Below are 17,133 nucleotides of genomic sequence, written 5' to 3' on the forward strand. Positions count from 1 at the left end.
TCTAATGATTTAATATCAAATGCTCTGACAGATCCAGTTTTGTTTGTTGGATTTTTAAAGCAACAGAAAATATAAAGGCATCACCAACCTCAAAGAGACATGAATTTAAAAAAAAACTCCCGGTTTGCAGTATTTCAACCATATCAAAAGTTTCTTTCATCTTAAAAACTGTCTTTTAGCGTTACCTTTTCCTCTTCTATCTGACCTTGCTTTTATCAAAAAGTTGTATTTTATATATAACTTTTCCTTTATCTGCAACTTTAATGTTCCTGTTTGGAGTCTGACAAAGAGTCAATTTTGCCTGAAACATTCAATGCAAAAAGTGTCGATTTTAATGAAAATGGTGTTGTGAATCCTTTGGCGACATGTTATCAGATAACCTGTGTGATGTATTGACTCCTTACATCACATTTACACCCTTTTCTATCATCTTTCCACAGGTACTATGCGATCTGCTGCCAGCCTCTTGTCTACCAGAACAAGATGACGCCCATGCGAGTGGCTCTAATGATCGGTGGCTGCTGGGTCATTCCCACTTTCATCTCCTTTCTGCCCATCATGCAGGGATGGAACAGCATCGGCATCGACCACCTGGTGAGTACTGTAGCCTGTGTGATCGTGTGGAGGCGGGGAGTTTCGTTCAGCAGCCTGGCTTGGTTTTTATTTTTTTATGTGGCAATGAAGTCCAAAATATTTCACATCTCAGCAAGAGAAGCAAGTTCATGGTAGCTGACGCTGCTGTTGTCTGGAGGAGACAAAGAGAAAGACGTCGTGTGGAAAAAAAGAAAAGTTGAACAAAACATGTTTTGCATAAACTGAAAATAAAACAATTAGTGTTCACATGCACTAAGAAACCAATTATAGTCCCGAGAAGCATTGTTTACAAGAAGGAAGCATTGTTTCGTGTGTTGCTATGGCAACAACATCAACATGTCAGATGCAGAGACAGAAGGACAAGGGCACTGACACCCCAGATGTGGAGTCAAGCTGTTTCTATGTTTCACTCTAAAAATGTAAAGTAGCTCGGTCAGTGTTTCAAGTGTGTTGTTTGTGCGAAGGATTCCATTTGTTGTCCAATAAAAGAATAGTGGACAAAAGGCATAAGAAGGAGACATGATCTGGTGCTGAAACAGACAAATTATAGTAACAAAGTGCAAAAAGAATACACTCTGAAGTCACAGTTTTGATCAGAAGGAATCTTGAAGCACTTTTGTTTAGAATCTAAACAAAAGTGCTTCAAGATTCCTTCTGGAGAAAAAATCTTTTCAGATAGAAATGATCTAAACTTTAGATCATTTCTATCTGAAAAGATTTTTTTCTTCCTTATTCTGAAGATAAAAACAAAGTACATGCCCAAAACTACGAGACTGATATAACATTTTTAAAAAGATAATCCATTAGAATCGTGAGAACTAGCTAAAGGTTCTCAAAAAGCAGCACATGATGCAACGTTCTGAAGGGATTCAACAGCAGGTGAGAAACACAATCATTGATATTTATCAATCTGGAGGGTTACAAAGTCATTGCTGAGGCTCTGGGACTCCAGAGAACCACAGTGAGAGACATTATCCACAAATGGAAAAACTTGGAACAGTGGTAAACCTTCCCAGGAGTGGACCAACGACCTGCATTTCTCCAACAACGACATCTAATCACAAAAGAATTTATACTGATCAGGCATAACATCATGACCATGTGCCTATTATTGTGTGGGTCCCCCTTATGTCTTCAAAAATGCTCTGACCCATTGGACCTGGACCATAAGACCTCTCAGAGGTCTTTGGGGTCTGGCACCAGGATGTTGGCAGTGGATCCTTTGGATTCTCTGGGTTGTGCAGTGGAGTCTCTGTGAATCAAACTTGATCCATTGCATCCTATTGATGCTTGATCAGAATGGGGTCTAGAAGGTTTGGAGGTCAAATCAACATCTTGGGCGATTGTCATGTTCCTCAAGATGTTCCTGATTGTTTGATGTTTTTGCGATGTGTTGAGGTGCATTTTCCTGTTGTGGTAAACCAGTGACATTTATTATTTCCATTTTCATGAAGAAGTGTTGTTGTTCTGGGACATTTAGGTGTTTAAGTCTCATCAACACAGACACCAAAATCCAAGGTTTTCCAGCAGAACTCCACATAGTACCAATATGATCAATAATTTTCACTTCACCTGTCGGTGGTCATGATGTTGTGGCTGATCGGTTACGCACATTGTCCGATCAAGAGGAAGTATCAAGCTGACAGTTTCATGAATGAAAAGTTTGAGAATATTAAATTAGTTGCTAAATAAAGACGCCCTGGCTGTTCAGAGCAAAATGAAGCAGGAAGGAGAGTTTAGCGACAGGTGTTCAGACAAAGACAGACGACAGCGTGAGCGCATGAGGAGACACAGGGAGAAAGAGAGAGAGAGAGATAGACTCCCCAGCCACTATTAACCTCGCTCGCCCCTATCCGCCTCCATCTGAATGCCAGAGAAAGTTACTTCCGAGCTGCCTGTCAACGGGAGGACCGGCTGGCTCAGTTTGGCAGCACACATCGCACGCACGCACAGACACACACACACACACACACACACACACACACACGCGCACGCACGCACGCACGCACACACACACACACACACAGAAGTTTAGCACAACAGCAGCATAAAGTTAGTGCTGTGCAGCAACAGTGGCAGCAGCTCTCTGTGGGTCTAATTAGAGCTGCTAAATATTCTGAGTAGCCGGTCAGTTCTGGCACAAACTGGAGCTCCAAAACTCAACAAAACAACCAGAAACCAGGTGCCAAGAGCCGAAGGTACATCTCAGTGGTTGCTTGTACAGGTTTCGGTTGTTTTTTTTTTATGGCTTTGTACATGGCACAGCTCTTACGGACAAAGGACACAGTCTGTGGTTTTACACCAAATAACATCATTTAAGCCCAAAAAGGCTGTACTTTGAAATAGCCAGAGAAATTTGAGAATTGTCGAAGATTGTACCAACTTATTAAAAGCTATGTTTGCTTTAGATCTGGCACTTAAAGTCCCAGAGTAGGACACTGTCATGGTATTCACAGGATATTTGCATGAATGTGATAAAGAAATCTGATTTATTTGTAAAAAATATGTATGTATAATATATGTATAGATGTTCAGGGAATTATTTGACCACGCTTTGCAGCATTAACAAAGTATTACCCTGTTAGGCCTTCTCTTTAAAGGCAGTGTAAGATGATTTTTCAATTAATTTTCGAGGTTCTTGCCTAAAGGTAAAGATTAAACCCATGAATAGCTCGTTAAAATAGCAGCATCGGCACTTGAAACTTGAAAAAGCCTAATTTTTTACCGCAGCTTTGATGTTTCACTCATTTAGTGAGCAATCAGTCGAGTAATAATATGCATAATTGATATAATTTACCACTTGTTGCGTGCATTCACAGACTGTGGAGCTTCAAAGAGGTACGGATGACTGCTGTCAGTGTCTTTGAGCAAGATTCCTAACTCCAATGAAATTAATTTACACTTCCTGCCCACTTTATTAGGCACAGCTTTTCAGTTATTTGTTAACACAAATAGCTAATCAGCCAATAACAGCCTACCTGAGTATTGTTGCTAATCACGTCCATCCCTTTTTGACCACAGTGGACCATCTTCTGATGCTAATTCCAGGAGGATAATGTTCCATATCACAAAGCTCAAATCATGTTAAACTGGTTTCTTGAACATGACAATGAGTTCAGTGTAGTCCAGTGGTCTCCTCAGTCACCAGATCTCAGATGGGTCCCACCATATAAAGAGCCAGGCTCTGCTCAAGGTTTCTTCCTGTTAAAAGGTTTTTCTTGCCACTGTCGCCTTCGGGCTTGCTCTGGGGCTTCAGGCTTATAGGTTCTGTAAAGCATCTTGAGACAATTTGACATATAAGTGGCGGCATTATATAAATAAACCTGAAGTGACTTGAATATGGACCAAAATCTTTGAGGAATGTTTCCAACACCTTGTGGAAAGAATGCCACGAAGAACTGCAATATTTCTGAAGGCAAAAGGGCATCCAACCTTTTACTACCAAGGTGTACCTGATAAAGTGGTCAGTGAGTGTATATTCCACAGTGGGGGACTGTGAAAACATCAACTATACATGCATTTACAAACATTTTTTTTGTCCTTTTTCATACACTTGGGGATCATCGTGTGCATCCAGACGGGAGATTTAGTAACCTTAACACTCATGGACACACAGAACATTTTACACCTAAGTATGTGAACTCATTCATAAAATGTGCCTCAGTTTTATGCAAGAGGGAGTGTGCCTCGGTTCAGCGATATGGATTGATCTATGCATTATTCAACTCGTGGCCCGGAGCCATAGATTCCCGCGGAGATGAGATGATAGCGATGGAGGATCTACGACGGGACTCGACAGTGATAAATGGTGACATGCGGAGCCTCCCTCTGTCTCCAGAGCTGTGTTCCCTTTCTGCTGCATGAAGTCAACGTGGCATTTTAAGTGGCTTGTTGCAAAGTCAGAAGATGCTTGACGTTGGAGGCGCTCAGCAGTTCAACACATGTGGCTGTGGAGTGAATAATTCTGGGGTGTTTACTTCTCTGTCTTCCACATTTTCCTTGATGTTGTAGTGATTTTGCATTTTGCATTTTAAATAGAATAGATCTTTATTGTCATTGTTACACATTAGCAGCATAGCAGAACAAAGAGAACGCAGTCATTTCAAAATAATAGAGTAAAGATCAAATCCAATAAAAAGGTAAGACTGCATGGTGCAAAAACAAGACAAAATTGCACTGGCTGAGAGTCAGGGTTGCACTGAACATAGTAAAATAAAAGAGCAGTTCTCAAACAACCAGTTTCCTCAGTCTAAATTATGCTTTATATGAGAATAAAATACCAGATCATTGATCTACATCTGCTAGCTGAGATCGAGATAATGAGGCTACACGCTTAGCCTTTTCTCAGATTACTTCCTGTTGTAACTGTTATGTAAATACATCATGTTTTCACTTTGTCTTCACTGTTTGCCACATTGTCACACAGCGTTTGCTTTGGTTAATGCAAACAGTCCATCAATCGTAGTTCAACAGACCAGCGGCTGAATGAAGTGCTGCCGTTTTTGGCATATATAAAGTCTGCTAAACTAAAAAAAAAAAAATTCTGGCATTTAGTGTTAGACTTCGATCATGCAGTCCTAAATAAAGAGTGTCAATGACATGCAGAAGCTTACACATGCAAAACACTCTCTATAGTAACAACCCTGCGTGTACATTAAACCTAATGAAATTGGTAAATCACTGTAAATGGATTACTTAAAGTGCCCCAAGAGCTAAACCGCATTGCTACAAAATATACACAGCTCCAAATCCTGCAGGTTATATATAGGTGAACCTGTAACTCTCTAACAGACTGTAGGGAATGTGATTGATTGCAACCTTCCAGCTGCCTCCAACTTAGGTTGGCTTCTCTTTGGAATAAACTATTTAACATAAAAAATCTGCTGTTTCCAGCTAGAATAGTCATTTACCACATTAGCAACGTCTTGACTGCATTTCTGATTAACTTAATGTTGTCTTCATTGAGAAAAAAATGCCTTTCTTTCAAAAATAAGGGTTTTTCCAGCTGACATCAAACTTTTGAACGGTCGTGTATATAGTTAAAGATTTCAGCCTTGTTCTTTGTTTTCTTAGTGAGAATTTGGTGTCATGTTTGTCATATTTGCAGCCAAAGCAAGCAGGCCCCGACCAAAGCAGCAATTTGTGCTATTTAATGATAAGGGCATTTGGACACTGCTGTTTATGCAGTGAATGACATCATGCTAGCAGCCTAATAATAGTAATTATAAAGATAGTAGAACTTAAGCACCCTGACGGCTCCTTCTGCTGTGATGTCTTTTACCAGATTGAGGAGCGACGGCACAATAATGGCAGCAACTCCACGTCATGTGTCTTCATGGTCAACAAGCCATACGCCCTCACCTGCTCTGTGGTGGCCTTCTACATCCCCCTGGTCCTCATGGTGCTGGCCTACCAGAGGATCTACATCACGGCTCGAGCCCACGCCCTGCAGATCAGCATGCTGCAGCGGGCGGGTGGAGCCGGCAGCAGTGCCCCCGCTACCTCTGGGGTCGGTGCCGGCTCGACGTCGGACTCGGCCGACCACCAACGCAACCACCGCATGCGAACGGAAACGAAAGCGGCGAAGACTCTGTGCATCATCATGGGGTGTTTCTGCCTCTGCTGGGCGCCGTTCTTTGTCACCAACGTAGTAGACCCTTTTATAGACTACACGGTGCCCGACAAGCTGTGGGTCGCCTGCCTGTGGCTGGGCTACATCAACTCCATGCTGAACCCCATCCTCTACGCCTTCCTCAACAAGTCCTTCCGCCGTGCCTTCCTCATCATCCTGTGCTGTGGGAGGAAGAGGTACCGCAGGTCGTCCATCCTGGGGTCCGGCGCTCCCTGCACAGCCACGCAGATCAACGGCTCCACACATGTACTCAAGTAAGCTCTCTACATCATTTTAGTGTTTGGGTTTGGTTCAGCGGGCATGAAATCACATGCCTGTTAAACGTCAGGGTTAATGTCCTCAGTGGATGTGCAGAATTTAGCCCATACGTGGTGCATAAATCATCTGCAACATGAAGAACAACATTGTACTGGGCCGACTTTGGAAATATTGATAAGATAGTCATAATTGTATGAAAAAAACTTCTAAAGTAGGAAAATGTGGTAATTTTGTGAGAAAAGTTCTATTTTTTAAGGTACAAATATGAGAGAATAAGGTACATTATACATTATCTTCCTTCAATCTGAGTGTTTCCTCAACCACAACATTGGCCCCAGTCATCATAGCACTTTGTGGCTTTACTTATTTATTTCATTATTCATTTTGATGGAATGGAAACTGCCCAAAAGTGACTAGAAATGGAGAGAATTCAATTTTAAAAAAGGCCAAAAATACATATATTTTTGCAATATTGCTATACTATATTGCAGTTATAATACCATAAATCATAAAAATCTAAAAAAAAAAAAAGGAAGAGTCAAATTTGATTATTCAAATAACAGGAATTAAAACAGAGGCTCCACATGCTACAGATATTTTAAAATTAGCATTTTTACAAATTGTCCAGGCTCCAGACGGCAACCAAAATATTTTTCTGAGTGTGCGAGGTCATGATGTTGAGGAAGCTGTGTTGGTGTCGCTCTAACTGGCACAGGCAGCTATTACGGTAACCACAGCGGTAGTACTTTACGTCGCTGTACCGTGGTATTTAAAAAGGTAGTGTCTACAGATACGGACCCGTACCTATAGCCTGTGGCCTACGGATACGGCACTTTCCCTTACCATAAATATTAATGAGACGGGCATGAATAATAATGAGCCGGCTGATGAACGCGCTTTGTGATTGGCTGGAAATCCGACGTACATAAATATTAATGAGCCGGCTTGGTAATCCGAGTGATGAAGGCGCTTCCGTGATTCGAGGTGAATCTGCGTGCCGAGCCTGTCATGTCAGTCATCTGCTGTTCTCTTTTCTATCATGCATAATGTCTTATAAATATCATTATCTGACTTTTTCACAGACAGCGATTTGGGGGTTGAAATCAGCACTACTATTAAAAATAGCAAAACTTTTTATTCACGTGACCCTGTTCTAGTAAAGCACAAACAGCAAACAAAACAAATGGCGCAATTAACAGCCAGCAAACGAAAAGTATTTTTTTACCTTCAAAAGTAGCGACAGACTATTACATATTAACAACCTAAATAAAACCCTGACGTATTTTCTACGTCTGTCAACACAGACACTGCACGTCAGTCACTTTAATGTTAGCGGACTCTGTTGAATGGCTAAATTACATAACCACAAACAAATCTCACAATATCATAGTAAATCGAGTTTGTGTTTTTTTTTTTTAATTCATGCCGAATTAAAGAGCTGCTCCTCACCATTCACGAGTGTTTGTTTCATATTCGACATCCTTAATTTTATCTTGTAAATTAGCGTCCGAAATTAAATGGGAACATTTGCAATGGAGTTCGTCAGCCGCTTCCACCACTGAACGCGGTAAACTAATTAATAGGAACTGGACTTCAAGCAATTTAGACACGGCGTCTAAAAGCGTAAAAACTGCAATGTCTAAAGTGTGAGAGGAGACAGTGTATTTTTGGTTAAATTATACAATGTTCGCCGTCAAAGTCATTCATATAAACTGCCTGTAATGTGCAGCAAATAGTAGTTAACCATCGCCAGCTCTTCAGTGACCTTAACGGGTCCGTACCTCAAGTACAGATGCTACGGGTACGGGTCCGTACCTGTAGCATCAACCATTTAAAAATGCACCTACATGCGCTCTTTTTTCCGCCCATAGAAAAGACCGCATGTACCACACCACATGTCACTCATGTGGGGTACATCTCACATTAGAATGCCCTAGTTTTACTCCTTTCAAGGTCATTTGTGGTCACACACCTGTCTGAGCACACCACAGTCTGCAATGTGGGGCGTTTAGGGAGCACTGGTAAATTGTAGCATCTGTTGATAAGAAAATGTTCAGCAAGTGATGTGTTTTGCCTGTGACAAGATGGGTTATGCAACCAAATGACAAAATTAGTCTGTAGCCCTGTATCAACTCTAAAATGACATTTCATCACTCTGAAAGGATCTTCTAACAGCCTGATGACAACCTGTTTTTCTGTGGCAGTTTAAGCCAGTGCTGCATTTATTTTATCTATCAAATATACTTTATTTGCTCTCAGTTACTTTACTCATCTCCTCTCTGCTCTGTGTAAACACAGCCTGCAGTTCACTCGAATAGTTCCTGCGTTTTTTTTCCAGTAGTTGTCGGTCACTCGTGGCATCTTAGTTGCACTAAAAAAAACACTGATTTTTTTTTTTTTTTTTACAAAATCTTTGCATTTACGAGTGTCATATTTTAAATGACACTCGTAAATTGTGTAGTTTAGAGGGTTAAAGAGCACATTTTAACCAATAGATCTTTATGGAAAGACTTCTCTTCAGCGTCTTATCATTCTTGTTGCAGTAAATGTCTCACAGAATACAGAGGAAGCCATTTATCATGTGTCCGTCCTGCATGCAATTATTACTGCAGACATTTCCTGAATAATGTACATACAGCAAGGGTCAAACGGCTAGTAGCAAGAGTGTACTGCGACAGAAAATGCTTTTACATGACGGCTTCCCTCTGAGCGCGACCTTGACTCGCTGCTCTCTCAACCTATTCCTGTTTCCAAACATAGAACACATGTTTCTCAGCGATAAGGGCATGACGTTGACTCCGTAGTGGCCTGTTGAATATTTAATGTTCTTCCACTCCTCTCTCCCTGCGTCCAAACGGGACCATCTTATCTGTATCCAGCAATGACAAATGCGGTAGTAGAACCTATTTATACCAATCCTGTTTATGTTTAAAGGTTAAATAATCATGCATGTGTGTGACCACCTATGTGAAATAAATAATTCTTGGGTCATTCCAGAATTGGAGAACATTTAAAATTTTAAATAATCAAGAACACTAAAACATACAGTTGTCATGGAAATGTACTTGTTCTGAGACCAAATCTAAAAAAACACACAAAAAACTAGAACTAACCAAAGAAATGTGGAGTTCCTCCTAGAATGGGTAGAGCAGAGCTATGTCCTCTCTTCTATTTTTCATATTTTTTACAACATTGTCAGCCTTGATTGAATGCAATCCTGGTATGCATATTATCAGGAGAAGACAAATTATTTTTTACTTTTTTCTTCACTTTTTTACATCGGTAAGTTTATTCACTTGGTCAGCAGTGACAGTTAGCTAAACATCTAGCTTCTACTCCTGAGAAAAAGACCACATTAGCATAGATTAGCAACCCAGTTAGACAGAAACTGTGCAATGTCTAAGCTGAGCTAATCAAGCCATATGGCCCATTATTGATAAATATGTAGCAGAAAATTGTAAAAGAGAAGATTCATTTTTCAAAAAAATTGAAGCCCAAATGTGCTCCAATTCTGGAAGGAGCTTTTTGAATGAAAAACAAAATCCAAGAGAAAATCTGTGACCCCATTTTGAATTCCCTCCGTATTCCCTTTGCAATCCAGTAGCTTGTAAATAACTTAAATCATTTGGTCATATTTGCTTCTTCGTGTCAAATAAATCAGTTAATTAGAGTAGAAATTCAGCCTACATGCAAGGTCACCAGATGATGTTCCCCCTCTGGGAAAAATCATGTTGTGTTTTTTTTACCTTAACATGTCAGTACGATGTTTTTAAGACATGTCATGAGTAAAAAAAAAGCAGCCACATGTGTATTTCTTGAACCTATTATCGATATATTAATGATGTCTTTTTTAAATGATTTTCTGTCAAAAGAAGCCTCCCTTGAGCAATTTCATAGGCATACAGTTGTGAAATTATGTTAACATCTCTCCTAATGTCAAACATGTGATCATATCTATATGAGAGTTTATTTCCATTTTCACCCTTACTGTGTGAATATTGCCATAGTTTTACCATTTCCATCCGCTCTCTGCTTCAACATATCGCCCGACTGTGACAAAGAGAAGATAATCTACGCTAATTATGTCATTTATGTAAATAGAAACCGGGGACAGCCTTCCATTACTGAGGACCATGAAAGTGTTTTGACAATCATCTTCGTTTTAGCAGAGATAGCTGCAGCGTTGTTGAGGAATTAAACGAGGTCTGACCTTCGGAGTAATTATTTGTAGATTTATGTAAAGTGCGGGGCCACTTTTTACGCTGCATTTATGAACATGAATATTTCAGTATGTTCCGTCTCTGCTTCATCTAACCCTGAGTGTGCATGTAATGTTAATGAAATTACAAATAGAACAGATGGAATAAGGTCTTATTTAAACTTATGTTACACCAAAAACTGGAAAATGTGTGCGTATGTGTGTGACATGATCGTAAACACTATGGAATGTTTAGAACCAGAAATGCTACATGCGCAAATATGTGAAATTAAGTATTTTTGTTTTATATGTTGATTACACTTATTAAGCCAAGCAGAAGTTGTTTCACACCAAAAAAACTTTTTTTTAAAGATTTTTTTTACTCTAAAATGGGTCAATTTAACCTGCAACATAACAGCACAGTCAACGTTTTCAAGCTGCGGCTGCACTTCATTTCATATTTTTCCTCCAGTGCGCCTGATAAAGGTCTAATATTACTTACTTGCCGAGTAAAATACGGCATTCATGACACAGCGAGACATCACACAGACACATCTTTATAGATTTAATTTGGAATTGTTGCAATTTTCTGTCCTAAATTGAGTCTACCCTTTGAATGCCAGCATTTTTGAAGAAAAAAAAAATCAAAAAACATTGGATTCAGCCTCATTGAAAGTGTCCACGGGTGTCACAACACTGGAAAATGACAGTGTTCAGTCTGTCTTCATAATTATTTCCTCTCTGCTTGGCGTAAAAACATTTTACCACATTGCTGTTACTCACTGCTGACTTCACAGCTATAATTTTTTTGGATTTTTAAAGAATCTAGTCGGAGCATATATATGTTTTTTTAGTGAACTCTGTAATGAGGCATGCTGAATAATGTGGTTTAGATGAAATGTCAAGATTTTAAGCTCAAGTTTTCTGATGGAACAGCACGTCACAGATGATTAGTTTGATGATTCTGTCTGACTACACAGTTTCTGACTCTGATAAATGATGTAATTTGGGGCATTTTTTAAAAAGATAATATGCCTTTCAACCCCTGCCAGGCTTTTGGGTTTGGTTAAATTGAGCTATCAAATGACTGATTACTAAAAGTAGTACTGTAAGGCAATCTTAAAATGCAAGAATGCACACCAGAAAGTTGTTTATTGTACATGAAACATCATCATCCTGCTCAGCGACGTTGCAGATCCCTCGAGATTTCAAGCTAAGATGCACAAACTGTGAGGAAAATCCATATGGACTAATGGCAGCTAGTTCAGCAGCTATTTTCATTCACAATTCTGTTGGCATGCTGAGACGTTACAGTGCAGGAGCTCCATTGTTTGCTATCAGTGAGTGAGTTTATAGCAACACAGAAGCCTCAGTCAGTTAATCTCCATTCTGTCAACAGTTTGCGTAACATTTTCATTCTCTGTCTGACATTTGTGGACCGCGGCCAGAAAGTTATTACTGAGGACTGACAGTCTAATGCGAGTCCGTCCGTGTGGAAGCTATCTGTGCATTTGTTCTTTAACTCTGAGGTGATTGCTGCAAAAATAGAATGACATTTCCACACCGGCCACCTGTGATTTGTAAGATTTTCAGAAGCTGTTCTTAGTTCCAAAGCAAATGACAGTCTACTTTTATCTGAAGAAACGGATGTGGTGACATCAGTCTTGTGGCCTTTGAAAATCCGGCAGCAAGGATTTCTGGGCGTATTTTATTCCTTTCCCAGACTGAAAATAAGTCTGCCGTCTGTTACTGTTGGCATTCATTTTACCTTGTTATTGTTTTGGGATTCACAGATCCCATTACTGTGTGTTTACTGTGAAATAGTGGTAAAATCTAATATTTTCCTCCTTAAAGTTCTTCTTTCTCTGTTTATGAATGTGACGAAACTCACTTTGGTGAAATGTAATGAATCGACTCTAATCATTTTATCGACAGAAAGGTAAATTCCGTCACGTATCACCTCCACACTGGTGATACGTAACGGAAAAGGACTTTTCTCAAGCCATGTCTGTCAGTGATTCAAAACGCACAAGCAAGTCCATCTCTGAGTGGCTCTAAAAGAACAAAATTAGGATTTTGGAATGTCCAGACTTGAATCCAATTAAGATGCTGTGGCAAGACCTTAAACAGGCAGTTCATGATCGAAAACCACCAAATATAAAAAATTAATATAAATATAAATTTGCACGATACCTGAATTAAAACTATTCTGCAGGAAAGAGTGGACCAAACTTCCTTGATGGTAATGTAAAAGACTGATTACAGTCTTACAATCAATTCAAAACTCACTCTCGATATAAAATAAAATTTAAAAATATGTATTTAAACACATGCAGCCGTCAGCAGTATTTAGAGCTCAGTCCTGCACCTCTGTCATGTGTCAGATAGTGTACCTTTGAGTCCTGATGAAGGCGCTGAATCTACAATACAAACTGTTTTATTGTTAAAACTTTCTACATAAAATACACTATTTCTTCTATCATTTGGGGAAAATTTGCTTTATTGTGGGCTGTTTTAAACATGAAGTCACTTTTTGATTGATTTCATAAAATTGGCTGTCTAGAAGGTCAGATCCCTGACAACACAAAGGAGACCAATAATATAATGTGGATGCAGTTTTCTACTCATTTACAACCATTAATCTTGGCACACACTGACCTCAACTGCACCTTTCTATACATGTGTCAAGATGCGGAAACATCTCAAATTATCTCACGACAGGTCGACACTCTTGACTCTCTGCTCTGGTCAAGGTTAGATATCATCTATTCTGATGTGCCTAAGCAGACAAGTTGTCACCATATTGGTCTGTAGTCTAAATCTGACCTTCTCCAAGCTACAATATAGACCAAAAGATCAGAGAGAATGCTCAGAACTGATGCTTTCATTGCTTGCATGAACTGCTGCTCTGTCGGTGTCACTTCCCCTGATATCAGTAAAACTTACTCACAACCTAAGTCATCTGAGTCTCCACTGTGTCTCTGCGCCTGCCTCCTCATCCTCTCTCAACCTTACTGAATTTCCACAACAGTACACAAAGTGAGTCACAAACTGCATATTCCGCTGCACACACTTATTAAACCTCCTAGTGTTCTATTGAAATGTACTCAACAGTGCGCCGACACGTCTGGAAAACAGACGTTTGTGGCTGTGTGCAAAGTTCTGATCTCCCTGGAGAGCTGGAACCTGGACATGTGGGCAGCTCAAAGGCTTAACAAGGCTCAGTTCACATCAGTGTATACTTTTAATGCTAATAGCCAATCACACACACAAATACGCCCTCACATCCAGCTGATGGGTACAGAGCTCGACGCCAGCAGGTGTTGGAGGATTGCAGCCTGTCAGACCAAAAATATCTACATTAAAAAGGTGATGAAGACCAGGCCAACACACACACACACACACACACACACACACACACACACACACACACACACACACACACACACACACACACACACACACACACACACACACACACACACAGCTTCATACACACCTACAAAGACCATTCACACAGCAGAATAAGCCAGCGACACACACTGTCAGCGACAATGAAAGTGATGCATTAGTCTGCCTGAACATAATGTATGAGTTTTGCGTTTTCTCTGGATGCATTTGCCTCTCGTCTCTCAGAGACGTATGTCTCAGTTACAGTAAATACAGGCTTTGAATAGAATGGTTTTTACTGGGTATGGACAAATAAGCAGCTCTGGCTGATGAGATCATTTATAAATATCAGGGTTACCTGGACGGGAGTTATGTTATCGCCGTTCTTATTGGTTGCAGATTGTGATAAATGTTATGGATAGCACAAGAAAACAGAGGCAAGGTGTGTGTGTATGACTTAGTTTATTCTGATGAAAGAGGTCATTAAACTTCTCATGATTTGGCGATCATGTGCACTATGTTAAAGATGCATACAAAACATTCAAACTTTGAGATTTTTTTTGTCTTTTATGCGTCAAAAGATTTAATATATTCCCCATTGCTCTTGTAATTTCATTATTTTACTAATCCATTGATGCAAGCAATAATCCATTGCATTGCTCATTGTATTACTTTTCCCTTAAATTTGCTCTTTTCTGCTCAAAATTCCAAAATTCAGAGTTGCATATGCACCTCTGTGTGAATGCCCTGGTAGTCACCAGTAAGCACAGCTTTTTCCTGCACGTCTGCCTTTCTAAAAATGATGACAGGACACAATCTTTTAAACAACTTCTGCTATTTAATGAAGCAGTAAAGACCACAGTAAAATGTGCAACAGATGGACCCAGGGAAAGTGTTGGCGAGGTGAGAAAGCAGCCTTTTAGTTACGGTAATATACAAATCACCAAATTTGTACAAAAAGTTAGCTGTGTGTGTTCATTTCTTCCAGTTTCTTGGCTTATTTTGTACTAATTTAAGCAGACATGGTACACCTAGCAGCATGAAGTGAGCTGTGAAGCGATGAATGTTGTTGGTTTAACAGATACCTCTTAGAATCTCTGTTCCCAGAGATGCTGCTTCAGATTTTACTTTTAATAATTTATTGCTTCCATCTCCACACGGCGGCTCCCAAACAAGCTTAACTATTAATTAGTTGTTTTTTGTCTGTTTAAAAATATGATGACCTCAAACAGAAGTGTAGTGGGAAAGAAATTCGGCCTGTGGGGGGTGTTCGGGTCGCATCAGTGAAGGTTGATTACATATCTACAGTAGCACACTCTCATGCGCTGCCTAAATGAGGACCCACTGGGATTTGTCCTGGTATGTCTAGTGGCCAGTACACCACTGACCACAAATAATTAAACACACCCACCCTCCTCTGAGACCCACCTGATCCCCCCGAAGTCTGACACGACATTTCAGCGATGACTGGTTGTTTGTTTGTAAAAACCACGAACATGTCAACCCAAACCAAAGTAAAAAACAAATAAATGTAGCAGAAAAAAATGTGTTTACCTTTCTTAGTGTGAAATAATTAGAATCCAAAAAAGCACACGAAAAAAATACATTTAGATTTAGGTGACTTCATTCATCCCTGGAGGGAAGTTAAGTCGTTATAGCAGCATGGATATTCAATAAGGGGGTAAACAATAAGACAGCACAGAATATTAGGTCATGAAGTGAAAGAAAAATTAAATTAAACAAAGTGAAATAAAGCAAAATTAAATAAAATTAAATAAAATCTAATTTAGCAAAATTAAATAAAATTAAATAAATGAAATTTTATTTTATTAAAATAAACAAATGAAATTAACAAAATTAAATAAAATAAAGCAATAATAAAATAAGGCTTAATTTAATTTGATTTTAAATAATTTTATTTAATTTTGTTAAACAAAATTTAAAAAACGACATTTAATTAAATTAAACAAAACAAAATGAAATAAAATGAAGTGAAATAAGACGCAAATCTATATAACATAATCCAGCAAAAAAATCAACACAGTTTACAAGAGTGATACAGAAATGTGCAAATGTAAAGTCCTTTTGTGATCTGCCAGATGCAGATGCATTGAACAATGAGGAATGACCTCCTGTACCATTCCTTGGAGCACCGGGGTATTATTTATAGGTTGATATTCACTTTTCCCAGTAATAATGTTCACAGACAATGCACTTACATTGTTTACGTGCACAACACCCTCTTGAAGGTGGGAGAACATGTGACCAGTTCAAATCCAGACTAAGTAAATGTAAATCCCAGTTTTACATCTCCAGGCTTTTTCAGCATTAAGTCATCTGATATGAGATAATATTTACCTCTTTCTCTGAGAAGAATCATTTGGGAGGGGGAAAAAGTCCATAAACCAAAATCCTAGTTGTTTTGTGTGAGTCATTAATTTAGCATCCTGGACTGAACACTAATTAAAATCAGACAGCTGCTCTGAGATTAGCACACAGTTAACGAAACCGAAGCGTTTGATGCAGACCAGCTGGATTAGTGAGTCCCTGGTGTGAAGGACGCATTGATCCTGACACTGACGATGACTGAACTGATTCCTGTGAAGTCCAGCGTCTCTGCCCTCGAGATCAAACACAGTCTTTAATCTGTCTGATCTTTATTTATCCAAGAATGTCGAGGTTTTACAGTTATTACATGTGTGTACATAAGGACAGCAAGGCATTGTGTCTTTCTTTTAAGCATTTTAAGCATTTTTGTTGCATAGTATCCTTCAGAAAGAGCTCTTTTCTTTTTCTTTAAAGCCAAAAGCCTCATTCATCAAAACCTGCACGCATAAATTGCCTCAGCATTTAAAATCAATTCATGCAGCTCAGTGTCGCGGTTAAAGTGGCCTTAATGCCTGGATCAATTTATCATCTGATCTGAGGTGGTAGGATAGAAAGCTGTCTCTTGTTCCATGCAGTTTAAAGCAGACAAAGTTCCTGCAGATAGTACATATGATGCTTTATCTTAGTAATTATGTCCAGTTATAAGCACTAATTTTGGAGAGATTTCAAAGAG

General features: G+C 39.3%; 1 protein-coding gene across 1 annotated transcript in view; it reads left to right on the plus strand.

Moving 5' to 3' along the window:
- Positions 1 to 17,133, plus strand: part of htr4 (5-hydroxytryptamine receptor 4) — a 232,801-nt gene that overhangs the window by 151,891 nt on the left and 63,777 nt on the right. The window contains exons 5-6 of the mRNA XM_051954489.1: positions 441 to 594; positions 5,879 to 6,480. Of these exons, the coding sequence (XP_051810449.1) occupies positions 441 to 594; positions 5,879 to 6,480 (756 nt within the window). The remainder of the gene's footprint in view (positions 1 to 440; positions 595 to 5,878; positions 6,481 to 17,133) is intronic.

Source organism: Acanthochromis polyacanthus, chromosome 10, assembly GCF_021347895.1.
Source record: "Acanthochromis polyacanthus isolate Apoly-LR-REF ecotype Palm Island chromosome 10, KAUST_Apoly_ChrSc, whole genome shotgun sequence".
Lineage (NCBI taxonomy): Eukaryota > Metazoa > Chordata > Actinopteri > Pomacentridae > Acanthochromis > Acanthochromis polyacanthus.